This window comes from Limanda limanda, chromosome 13 (genome assembly GCF_963576545.1).
Source record: "Limanda limanda chromosome 13, fLimLim1.1, whole genome shotgun sequence".
NCBI lineage: Eukaryota > Metazoa > Chordata > Actinopteri > Pleuronectiformes > Pleuronectidae > Limanda > Limanda limanda.
Genome location: NC_083648.1, coordinates 8,299,643 through 8,312,408, shown reverse-complemented (window position 1 = coordinate 8,312,408; position 12,766 = coordinate 8,299,643). Strand labels below are relative to the sequence as shown.

General features: G+C 40.8%; 1 protein-coding gene across 4 annotated transcripts; it reads right to left on the bottom strand.

Annotated features, from left to right (window-relative positions):
• Positions 1 to 122: 122 nt before the first annotated feature.
• Positions 123 to 9,223, bottom strand: nadkb (NAD kinase b). Of its 4 annotated transcripts, XM_061084019.1 has the most exons (12): positions 8,966 to 9,220; positions 7,681 to 7,974; positions 7,493 to 7,576; positions 6,726 to 6,855; positions 5,952 to 6,060; positions 5,001 to 5,086; positions 4,232 to 4,334; positions 3,890 to 4,068; positions 2,003 to 2,102; positions 1,681 to 1,838; positions 1,214 to 1,296; positions 123 to 1,137 (listed from the first exon to the last, which is right to left on the bottom strand). In XM_061084019.1, exons 2-12 carry the CDS (start codon positions 7,971 to 7,973, stop codon positions 978 to 980), a joined length of 1,485 nt encoding a protein of 494 aa, XP_060940002.1. In that variant the 5' UTR covers position 7,974; positions 8,966 to 9,220; the 3' UTR covers positions 123 to 977. The 4 variants fall into 4 exon arrangements, with proteins under 4 accessions (XP_060940002.1, XP_060940003.1, XP_060940004.1 ...); XM_061084020.1 differs by lacking the exon at positions 8,966 to 9,220 and having other exon boundaries at positions 7,681 to 7,988; XM_061084021.1 differs by lacking the exon at positions 123 to 1,137 and having other exon boundaries at positions 1,228 to 1,447; positions 1,543 to 1,838; positions 8,966 to 9,223.
• Positions 9,224 to 12,766: the final 3,543 nt, after the last annotated feature.

Below are 12,766 nucleotides of genomic sequence, written 5' to 3'. Positions count from 1 at the left end.
TAATCATTGTTAGTTGCAGCCCTCACAGCATAAAAGCTTTTTAAATACTTCCATTAGCAGCACTAATACATGAAAACTTCAGTTTAGCTAAGTTCACACAAAGATCAGATTTTACAACAAGGTAGAAAGTTTGAACTCTTTATTTTCTCATGTTTTCTTCAAGGGAACTCGATGTGACTTTCACTTTAAGTCAGTTTAACGATCATGAAAACAACAGCTCTGGTAAGATTCTCCAGCTCATTCCATTTGTCTGACTCAGCTGCGATCGAATTTAAACTGGGGCACAAAAGTTTGGAAAACAGCAGAGAGAAGATTCTGAAGGACTTTAGAATATGATTAAAAAGGTTTAGGCTCAGTGTCTGAAATGAACTAATAGTTACATTTACAATCTACCATTTGGAAATCAGATAAATATCATGTAAATATGACGTTGAATAAATTAACTCTAGCATCTTGTATGTACAAATTTACAATTAAATTCATCATCAAAACCGGTATCTCCTTTTCAGGGTATTTTCTACATTTGACCTCAAAGTCACGACAGTCACATCTACAGCTCACACACTGATCATCACAGAGGATTCTACTGGTTGATAAAGATCTTCACTTGATCCTCATCTTTCACATCAAAGGATACTGTAATACTTTAAGTAACGATAGACTTTATTCATTTCTAAGTGGGAGACACGCTGCCTCCCTGTGACCTACAGATAAAACTGCAGTTTATTTACTGGAATGTAATGAGATGATGACTCAGTGTGTTAAATCCTGTACACACAGTATGCTCGTTGTACATGCTATTCTTAGGGCTAATGTAACGCTGCTGTGCCTGTACACACGTGCTCTCACGGTCACAGTCTGACGCTTCTGTCAGGAGACCTCGTGGTCATCGCAGACCCCCCCGGTCTCAATCACTGAGCTGCTGCAGAGCGTCGGCTGAATGTCTTTAGCTCAGGCCAGTAAACGCACCGGCCGTTTCAGTTTTCAGTGTCCGATGAGTCCGAGATGTCCGCCAGCCGCGCCTGCCTCTTGCGCACGTTCCAGTGCAAACACTGAGCCAGGCTTTCGAACCAGTCGTACACCAGGTCGTGACAGCAGATGGACGGCACCGGGTAGCAAGACGTTGTGATCTTGATGCTGATGGGAGAGAAACTGAAAGTTGTTGAATGATGAAAATGAATAAAGACAGAGGCTGACAGTGAATGAACCTTACCAATCTCCATGTTGGATCTCCTGTCTCTTCCTGCCGTCGAACGACACCCAGGCCGTGTTCCTGGCGTCTGGAGACAAGGTGATCTGTTCCAGGAGAGAAGACGCCAGACGCTAAGCTTCTGTGACGCTAGCAGCTCTGTGAGGCTCTACGCTCACTTTCCACAGTTAATGTGTCTGCAGCGTCACCGAGGGCAGCATGAAAACATCATGTCCTGTCTTCCATGTACCGCAGCGTCTAGACATGAAAATGCATTCGCTGTAGTACAGTCATTTACTGGTGAACTGGAAAAAGGTCCTCGGCTCAGGAAGCAGCTTTGAAAACTACTGTACCTCAGAAGAATTAACACATTTGGTGCTGTAGGTTTTGTCGTCACATATTAATTGATGGATACACAATGACCTTGATGACAGAGAGCAAAAAAACCTGTGAAGGAAGTTGTCGTTGTTATTGTTACAGTGAGATAATACCATGAGCTCCACCCCAGCAGGAACCACGATGGGCCTGAAGGAGAGCGAGTGTGGGCAGATGGGCGTGACCATGATGGCGGGGACGTTGGGGTGGATCATTGAGGCGCCGGCTGCGGCGGCATAGGCTGTGCTGCCGGTCGGCGTGGACACGATGACACCTGCAGGACAGACACAGGGAGGCAGTTACAATATTGTGTCATCATATTTGAATTATCTGCATTGTTAAAGACATCAATTTTATATTCACTTGATTTGTTCAGACAAAAATAAGTCAAATTAAAAGAGTGATGTCAAATGACAGCAGGTGTTTGTCAGCTCTCACCGTCGCCCTGCACTGAGGTGATGAGTCGTCCGTTGAGGTACAAGTCCACATTGGACAGATAAGAGGAAGGACCTCGATCCACCACCACTTCATTCAACACCTGTACAGTGCAAAACACCATAAACACTTAAATAAAAGTAATGTATGACCATGTTGATTAGTTTTCTCCAAAATCTGGTTGAGGAATATTTAAGCTTTGTACAAGCAAAATCAAACATGTCACCACAGTGCCATCTACTGGCAAATACCATTAATGTTTTGATGTGTGCATACCATAGACTGTATGGTGTATACACAGCATATGTTCAATATATGCTCCTAGATACAATTAAATGGATGTAAAAAATGAATTAATGGCTTTTGTTAAATTTTTTGTAGCAAATATGACAAAGACTGGATGAAATGTGACAGAGAACTGCAAGAAAACATGGTGACAAATCTTTTCATGTAGAAATTATTTAAACTAATCTCTGAGTCAGTAGAAGCCCAAGAAAACAAGTTCTAAAAACTAAAGCTTTCATTCAATGTGAAGAGTAAATAAGCAAATGTTGGCACAGTCGACAGTTTGACCTCGGTCCAGGGTCCGAAATTACACCCAAATGTTACAGAAAACCTCCAAAATACTTCTGTAAACAATCAGCTCATAAACAAACTGTTGTTGGACGAGGATTAGGATAAAAGAACTATACACTGTTTTTAGCGTTTTATGGAATAACTCATCCTAACCAAAACACTGAATAATAAGATTCGGATGCATAGCTCAGTCTTCTCTGGAGCACAAAGACCAGACTTCAATATGCAAGTCCCTCTTATACACAGGGAAGATTTGAGTCAATGTAATTAAAGCAATTCAATAAAAAATAATAAATCATGCAGCAGCAGCAAAGAGTTACAGGTCAGTACAATCCCATAAAAGACGAGGAATCTACGAGCAGAGAAGAATGCTGGTGTGCAGACAGGCAGAGAACACATCATGTTCCAAACTCAGTCAGTCACACAGAACACTGCAGGGCTGAGCAGCCATGTCTGGCAGATGTACTGACGTCAGTGAAGCAAAACACAAACATCCTGCTGGACACAGCAGACGTGATGTAATGTGAGGTCAATCTTTGGTTCAGAGACCAAAACAATCCATCACTGTCTTTCATCGACGAGACCGAAAAACACCACAGGGAAAGGAGAGGTACACGGAAAACTCTGTGTGTCTGTGTGTGTGTGTGTGTGTGTGTGTGTGTGTGTGTGTGTGTGTGTGTGTGTCTCTGTGTGTGTGTGTGTGTGTGTGTGTGTGTGTGTGTGTGTGTGTGTGTGTGTGCAGCAATGGGGAATGTTGTTTAGTCACAGTGTGTCAGACAGAAAGCGTCAGAGCTCATTAAATATTGACTGCAGTGTTGACGCCACGGTGTCCATGGCAACTGGCTCAACAGAACTTCACAACATTCGACTTTCTCCCCCATATCACATCTATTATGACTGTTGCTGTGGCAACCCAGCTGATGCTCACTCGCTGTGCTGCTCACATGTACGCACAAACCTGAGAGGACAATAAAAAGAGACGTTGAGAGACAAACACACACGCATGCAGACCCCATTATAATGCGCTGAAGCATCATTTGAAGGGTGTAATGATCAGGAATTAATAAAGGGAATAAAATTCTGTCATAACAGCACTTTAGACCAAATATCATTCAGAACTCTGGAACCTAAGCAACTAAACTGATGTCCTCTGCCACTAGATGTCACTATCTCAGACCAAACCTTTTGGGGCTGCGTTCAACACTTGAAATCCACACACAGCCGGGCTTGGTTCATGTAACTGAACAGATTAGCAGCTCGTCGACTCGCTGATCTCCCAAATAAACATGTTCCCATCACCACCTCTGTGCTGACCTGTAGCTGCAGGGTGACCTTGCCAGCCTCGCTGTTGGTGTGTCCGTGAGGAAGGAGTCCGTTGTGCTCCTGCTGCAGCTCGGGGGGGTCCCGGTCCTGTGGCTGCTGGCCTGTTCTCTGAAGCATGTCCTTCACCACCTTGACCTTCAGACGACTGCGCAGAGTGATGGCTGCGTTGCCTAAAACAAAACAAATACCCATATTTTAGATTTTATTAACCATGAACAAATTAATACGATAGTAAAGATGATCCAGTTCTACGAATTACTGCAGTAACTTGTATGCATTGGTGTGTCACTACAGTTAACAGTCATTGAATTTGCATATAAAGCTGCGTTCTACCTTCAAATACTTTGGCCACTTCAGTTTTGTATGACTCAAACTTGAAGGGTGTCAGGAAACCCAGAGAGCCGAGGTGGAACGCCATCACTGGAGGAACGCTGCCCTGCAGAGGGGAAAAGAAACACAGTGTCATTCTTCCTCTTCTTCCCCTTCTTCAGTTGCAAAATAGGTTCTTGCAAATGTATTAAAAAGGAAAAGCTGAAATATCACATTGACACAAGTATTTAAACCCTTTATGACAGTTAAAATTAAGTGCATGTTGGGATGTACTCTATAGAACATGACAATCTGGGATGTTTTAGTGTTTATATCCTGTAGAAATAAATTCACAAGAGAGGTTAATATAAACAACTATACAATTTACTTGATATTCAGAAAAACAATTTATCTTTGAATCAGCAGAAGTTCAACAGTCGGACAACTTTGACGAAGTTGCCAATATAAATAGATTCTAATTAGTATTTAATCAGAATTTCCTGATTTGAAATATCCTTTCACTGCTCATACCTCCACCTGATTGACGAGACCAGGATTCATGTGAAGGAACGAAAACAGGAAATGCAATTTAAAAATTAGAGATTAGAGATTAAGAGAGAATGTAAAAAAGGCCCAACATTTAAAAAATGTGTTTTCTCTCATCCGGTAAAAGGACTAAATAATGAGACATAATTAAACTTTCCTTTTAAATAGATTTCATCTGGTATAAAAGGTTTTGGAGTAATCAAAGATTGGCTTGGACAAAATGATCAACCAATAATAATGTGATTACCTGGAAAAGAGAGGAGGCGTAAAGCAGAGTCCCATCTCCGCCCAAACAGATGATCAGGTCAATGCAGTCAGAGATGTCATCATATCCTGCAGATGGAGAGAATCAGCTGTTAATTCAAAGTTGTTACAACTAAATATTCCCTTTAACTAAAGATTTTCACACAATGTCCAAAAGGTCCTTCATTGGAGCAGCTGATGAAATTTGAAACTTTGAAACTTTTACATTTTCTGCGAAAACATTCACCGTACTTGTGTGGCCAGTGATTCATCCAAAAATATGTAATATACCAGAAGAAGGAAATGTTACTGAAGACACTTTCTCACTCTCCTTAGTAGCATCGATCTCCTTCATCCTCAAAGCTATGACACAGCTACCGATACAAATCAAGCCAACAAAAGGTAATTGTTATATACTTCATATTGTGAACATGTGATGGCATTTTTGACCAAGTCCCGGCAACACTCGATTCTTTTTTTTAAAATTAAGATTATGCTTGTAAAACTACAAACTTAAAAGTAGAGAGTTCAGTTGTTGTTTGCTAAGTAAAGTTTACGTAACAATATAAAAAGGTGATATAACACTGTTGTGTTTCCCAAGTGGCCAAAGAGTTGATTTAAGTATAATTGTGTCCATCACTTTGTAAGTAAGTAAGTAAGTAAGTTTTATTTATAGAGCACATTTAAATACAGCATAAACTGACCAAAGTGCTGTACAATGACAATAAAAGGCAAATAATACAATATAACAATACAAATTGACCATAAGTCCTAATATCCAATACAAAGTGCAATAACATTCAATAACAGGACACCCCACATAGACAAGAACAGGGGGTAAACAGCTGGGGGGAAAGGAAGGCCAGGGAGTAAAAGTGGGTTTGACTTTTGAGAGGATATTTCCCATCATAGTATCATGACTGTGAGGTCATGAGTCACACAGGAGGAGTCTCACCCTCCCTGAAGGTGCAGAGCTGATTTCGTATGGAGCCGAAGGCCTCGTCCTTTGACAGCGTAGCATCATCTGCGACCCTGCGCTCCACGTAGACCATCATCTGCTTCTCCTGATAAACACAGACATGCTTTAGTGACAACAGCCAAAACACACACAGACTTCTCTCAAAATGGCACTTTCCAAAATAAAGCTGAGCATATGCAAAGCATCTAGTTTAATACGACTGTGTTTATGTGGAAATCAAATGTGCGTTCACTGGCCAACTTTGACAGTTTGTTTTCGAAAAATGTGGCCCGATGTGTAAGCCACAAGTTGGTATCTTTCATAATCATGCCTGGACCACTTCCTGTATTCTACCATAAAGTGAACAGACAAAAGACTGTTCTAGGTCACTGAAGAAGATTCATGTGGGAGGATGCACTTCAAAGATCGAACTGTTCACATAGTGTCAACCAACAGTCTTTCCCTTGATAAATTAAACATACTTTCTGCCTGGTCTTGCTCTCATTTTGACTGATGATAAAATACTGTGCTAAAATGAACCACAGTGGACTAATACATGGAAATTACGTAATCCAACTGCTGTAAAAGCCTGATATACATCTTTTTTTTTTATATACATAAAGGGAACATGCCTATATTCAAAATTATGCTTGAGGGACAGAATGAAGATTTCCCCCTCAATATTTCAAACTTTCATTATGCATCATGAACACACTTTGAAATGCTATGACATCTGAATATGCTAACCATGCTTTCTATCAAACACTTTACCTCCACTAGAAATCGGCAGAGCTCTTTGAAAGGCTCGACCAAGCTCTCATCTCTGATTTTCCTGATGACAAGTACGTTGACGGGAGGTTTATTCCAGGTGAGCCGCTGGCTGGCCGGGTCTTGGATGTGCCTGGAAGGAGAAAACAAAACAGACGCAGACATAGACAAAAACACAAGTGAGTGAACAAATACAAACAAACAAAGGGAAGCTACACGGACCATTGCTGTCTGAAAAGGACACGCTGTATACACAGAAATCCAGATACTGAGTAGGTCAAAAAGTTAGAATGGACAATACAGTGTTGCATATACACAATATCTTAGTTAAAAGTCTTAAAAACTTCTCAAATTAACTACAGGGTACCTACAGCAATAATCATTAATTAACTGCTATGACACTTTGACATACGACCTTTATTAGAGACGTCTAAAGTCCAAACATCATTAAAAAATAAATTAGCTACTTTACCACTTGTTTCTCTCCTCTTTTGCATTGCGGGTGACAGGCATGTTGCCGATAGTTTAGTCTGAGAGTGTTTTCAGATCAAGTTCACGGAACAACTCTGCGATCAGCTGACAGTAAGCATCTGTGGTCTGTTCCGCGAATCATCCCACTGCATGTAACCTCCAATCACAGCATTCCTGCTCTATCTTATCTCACACAGTTACATAAGGTTTTCTGTGTCAATGTCCCCAACAAACAGAGTCTACTCTCATCAGAGTTGTTACCACACAATGTTTGACTCATTAAGCACCCTCATGCTTACATGACTGAAGTTGGATTGGGAAGAATACAGGCTTTGGGTCCGAAGTGAGTGGCTGGATACGGTCCATGTAGAAAGTGCGCTCTCCTGTGAGGAGAGAAAAGAAGAATCAAGACACCTTCCCCTCACGTCCTGGGCAGCAGACCTGTTCTAGTGGCATGGCAGACCAGCTGGCAACCTGCAGTGCAAACCTCTTAGGTGAACTTTCCGCTGTGTCGCTCGCTGACCCGGAGGGCTCCAAGTGCTCGTGTTGGCCTGGTAACCTCCGCCGCTCGATCTCCCAGAGCAGCTGTTCATGACCATCCCCCCGCCGCTGCGGCCTCTTCCCTTCCCGCCGTCTCCTTGGTGACTTGGACCGCTGCTCCCTGTGCTTGGAGGGCCTGGCTGACTCGGACAGCTGACCAGAGGGGCCTGAGGGTCGAGCCACATCTCTGTCTGGTGCTGCCAGGGGCCCCAAGGAGGAACTGCTCTCCGAGTTCTCCATTCTGCAAGGAGGCAATGGAAAAACACCTATGAGAGCCTATAATCCATCTATGAATAACTGTAAATACTTAGTGCAGACAAAAATCTGTAGTACAGTAGTTGTTTAAGAGGAAAGAATATAAGAATAATGAGGACTATTGATTTGTCACAGTAGATCATTTTAGTTAGATGACTTTCAATACTTAAGACTAACATTAAGGTACAAATGAGAGCTGGTAGTCTTAAATCTGTCATCCACCTCATATAAATATAAACAGATACTTCTCTAGCTCTTTGTTAGAAAGATGTTATTTTCAGTTCCGACTGGGGCTTTTGTCCATTTGGATTAAATACAGTAAATAATTAACCAAGTTATGTATATTTGATTTGTTAATTAGCTTGAGTCCGTTTGAGATGTCAGAATCTTTAAAGATAACAAAATGTGATAAATGATTCAAATGATAATTGATTGGCAAAAAGATCAAAACAGTGGCTGATAAACTTACTGTCAATCAACCAATCTTTACAGCTGATAAAGGTCTATTGTGGTCTAAAGTAAATCAATCACATCTAGACGTGTGGTCTACAGTTAGTTATGAGTTTATTAGAGAGATATTTAATCAAATATTCCTCAATAAATCCTCCTTCAAGAGGTTTATTATGTTTTTTGGGTTACAGACGTTCTGATTTAAGGTCATTTTAGAAGCTGTAGTTTGCAGTTCTCTATCACAGCATCAACACCAGCTGGACTTGACAGCCTTGAAGAAGAACCTGACGTAAACCAGTTGTATCAGACTGCACAAGTTTTGCTAAATGTACCTAATAAAGTGATTAAAACAAGGCATTACATTCACAACAGTTGACCGGAAGTTGAAGAAGTCCAGGTCAAATCCATCGGTTCTTCCTTGTGCAGCTGAGCAGAGACATTAAAGGTCACAACAGCCTTTGATCTGCTCAGTACTCGCTGGCCGGAAGCAGCTAAATAAACAGAATGAGAGTCAGAGGTGAGTTTACCTGTCTCAGCTCTTGTGTTGACAGCTAGCGTCACCTAGCATTAGCCAAGCAGCTAAGTGGCTAATGATAGCAGCGGAGGTGACCGGAGGAAACGAGGCCTTACTGGGTCACAGGGACGCGGACATCATGGGACACTGGACCGAGACAACCGGGGATTTAGAGACGGACACCGCCGTGGAAGTATAAAAGAAAGAACTGATACCAAAGCGAAGAGGTCGGCGAGAGGGTTCTGGGGCGGCACGGTGACCGGAAGTCCGTGCCAGACCGGTGCTCACGTAATGACACAGCGCCGCTCTGGACCCCGGTGGTCACGGACGGAATTACGTCAACAGTGGGCTCATTAGAGTCCAGGATGAAAGGAGTGAATATTTCTATATTAATAAAATCTTAAGTGTGTGTGTGTGTGTGTGTGTGTCCACCTGCACAGCCCCCCACACTCTGTGCCCATGTTAGAATAGCAGTAAGTAGATATATTTTTTAGTACCGACGTGAACACATTGTGATTTATTCCATTTGAACTTGTCTTGTCTTGCTTTTCGGCAGGATGTAGTTTATATGTAAGAGTAAGTGATGATGAATGTGAGATGTGTCCAAGTTGTGCCTGTGTGTGCGTTTGTTCAGGCATCGTCATGCAGTTCATTCATACATGTACATAGTCTGAGCATCCTGAGGTCCAGGGATCGACTCCTGTGTCAGAGGCCTGTCCATACCTGGTTCTAGGCTTCATTATTTTTTTAATTGCCCTCAACTGAATGTTATTTATCTTTAAACATGTAACATTCATATTGTTTTTGTTGATATGTGTGTGTGCTCTGAGAGGGTTTTGTATGTATTTAGTTTGTATATTTCCCCAAAAAAATTTCAACCAAAAGGATTCCTCCACCAAGGCCCAACAAGCCACTTAACTCATATGATATCTAAGTTGGAGCATATTAGAAATCAGTTAATCGATGGCCTGTGAAAAATGCTAAAAAGCTCACAAGAGAGTGAAAATATAATCTAGCTCGACCCACATCCTCCCACCACTTGTTTTCCTTCTAACGAACAAACTAACTGTAACCTCCTTGGCGGAAGTAAAAAGTCATTACCATAAATAATTTATCCTGCACGCTTGTCGTATGAGTAAGCAGTTAATGGAATATTAATCAGTTCCAAATGCTACTTCAAGTTGGGTGCAGTGGAGGAAAAAACTTGTCTCTGGTAGGATAATGTCCCAGGAAAGTCAAAGTACAAACATCTGTGGTTATGTGGATATTCAAAACAATTCTACTTCCTGAGATAGTAGTGCTTCACCAATGCAAAGCAAGCTGAAAGACAATAAATACATAAAGAGTTCTTCTGATCAAAATTTAATGCCAAGCAGATTTTCTGGTGCAAAGTAATTAAGTACTTTTTCAAAAAAGCAGAACAGTGAGGCTGCAATAAACACGTTAAACTGATAAGGATGAAACTGGTTTTCTCTCTCTTCTCTGCCACCAGAGCGTGTTTGCACTAGCTTGAGCTCCACTCCTTGGTGTATTAAAATAAACCTTGGGACGCAATACATCTGAGCTTCCTTGTTCAGAGCCCATGCATGTTGTCTGAGAACAAACCACACCTTTCAGGCAGAAGCTTGTTCTGATGGTAGTTTCATTGAAGCTTGATCAAGCATATTGGAAATCTGCAGGAGGAAACAAGCAAAGCTGGATTTGATATCACCTGACTTCATTCACAAAGGTAATAAACCCAACGGGAACAGATGCGTGTATTGTGTGTTTTCTTCATACAGGCTCTCGTCTTGCTTGGTTTCATCAGAGTCGTGCAGAGATTAATGATGAATGAATTTTGGTTACATTTGCTGTACTATGTTTGCTCAGTTCTCTCTGTTAAAACTGTACTTAAACATATTGAAATCTGACACTAGGTTTCTTTTTGTTCATGTTTGCTCAGTGTTCACTTCTTGTTGAATCCTATGGAAACAGTTTGTTGATATAAGTAAAGCAGCAGCAGAGGTGGAGCTCGTTCTCAGGTGAGGTGCAGTGTGACTGTAGCAACAATCTTTAAGAAGAAGTTAGAGAGAAAAACGGAAAATAAACATCCTTGTGTGAATCATAGCTGAAGCTTCACTCCTGCGTTTACAGACAGCGGAAGAACAACTTAGCTGTAAATGCAACAGACACAATTTGGTGAAAAATCTCAATAACAATAATAATAATAATACCAAAACAAAATCCATTGCTGCCGGGGGACTTCCTTCACACTAAACCAGAGAGACAGTTAAAGACAGAGGCTGTGTGTTTATTGTTCAGTTTATCTTTTAATATTTTTTTTAATATGTTTAAATAATGTAACCCTAGGTTGCAGTTTAGAACAAAACCAAGAAGAATGATGTCAGTTTCATATGAGACAGCAATATTTGACCGTTATAAAACCTTCGCTTCCTGTTGAAACTCTTCTTATGGGATCTCTGTGTGGTTGAGCTCGACATCTTGCACTTCTTCTTTGTGGACTTAATACAATAACCTATAACAGAAAAATCTGTCTAACAAACAGCCTTAATGAAAATCGTAATCATAACGGTGAATCAACCTATAAAACTGTTTCAACGAAAACTAAACTTCACAACTGTCACGAAGGCCGCATTAGTTTTAGTGAGCTTCACCTAATAAACTGGTAATAGACTGTGTGTGTTGCTACTTCTCCAAATGCACAAAATGGTCAACCTCGGATATCTTGCCCTTCATTTCCGGATGGTGTGGGGAAGTGGAGACAAGTCGTCCACCTTTATAAACAGTCTATGATCTACACAAATAAGAAGCAAAAAGAAAAAGTGAAATATAGGGGAAATATCAAATTATTAAAAGGTTTGCCGTGGGAGATCAGTATAAGAAATTATTACAAAACTGATAAAAGGAATCCATAAATTGGCAGCACAAAAACTACTAAAACACACATTGAATATTAAACAATAATACACAATAGATCTACTGTGAGTGTTGAAAACATGTTGATTTGTCGATGCATCAAATAATTGATTGATAAGAATTTGTTTTCATTGACTATTTTGATAGTGTAATGTAAAATTCCACTGATCAATGTTTCACTACCGTTGCGCGTGTTACTTTGCATGGCAGTTGTTTCCTGTTTGCTTTCTGTTACGTTTCCTGATTACCACAATCTGTTCCAACGAACCAAGATTGCAATCTGAGGGTTGATGCCGACCGTGTAACCCTCTGCAGAGCATTAAATTAAAGACTCAAAGACAACTCCGGTCTGAGAAACTCTTTATTTCACATCTCCAGATATATTTCCACGAAAAAAGTCAAGCAACAATCGATAATTACGGTGGGAGGCACTATCGTATTTTTGAAGGATTTGTATTTCCCTTTTGGGCTTTTTCAGGGCCTAGACATGCTCAAATTCTTACCAAAGTTTGCAGGAAATTCAAAACCCCAAAAAGTTATTGTATTCTGGAGTAATTTGAAATGGGCGTGGCAAAATGACTCAACAGCGCCATCTAAGGAAAAACCCCTCAGATGGCTTTCACCGATCTTCAAAAAAATCGTAGACCAAGTGTATCATGACTAGACAAAAAAAAAAGTTTGATGGTGCAATGGGAAAAGCGCAACAGGAAGCCCGCCATTTTGGATTTAGTGGCCATTTTCAAAATTTTGTCTTTCACGTACTTGTCCCAGGGTTTTCATCAGATCAACTTCATATGGACATGAGTGTCATCACAACAAGATGGAGAAATAAACTACCTTGAATTTCGAGTTTTCATCACACGGTGTGATACTGGCGTTGCGTAAAAGTTTGAATACA

What these genes read in the sequence shown, in the direction of transcription:
- nadkb (XM_061084019.1), bottom strand. Translation starts at nt 7,973, where the DNA reads ATGGAGAACTCGGAGAGCAGTTCCTCCTTGGGGCCCCTGGCAGCACCA. An exon ending in TCTGCCGATTTCTAGTGGAG is followed by an intron (nt 6,061 to 6,725) that starts GTAAAGTGTTTG and finishes TGTGTTTATCAG; the next exon opens with GAGAAGCAGATGATGGTCTA. An exon ending in CACCTCAGTGCAGGGCGACG is followed by an intron (nt 1,839 to 2,002) that starts GTGAGAGCTGAC and finishes TCTGTCCTGCAG; the next exon opens with GTGTCATCGTGTCCACGCCG.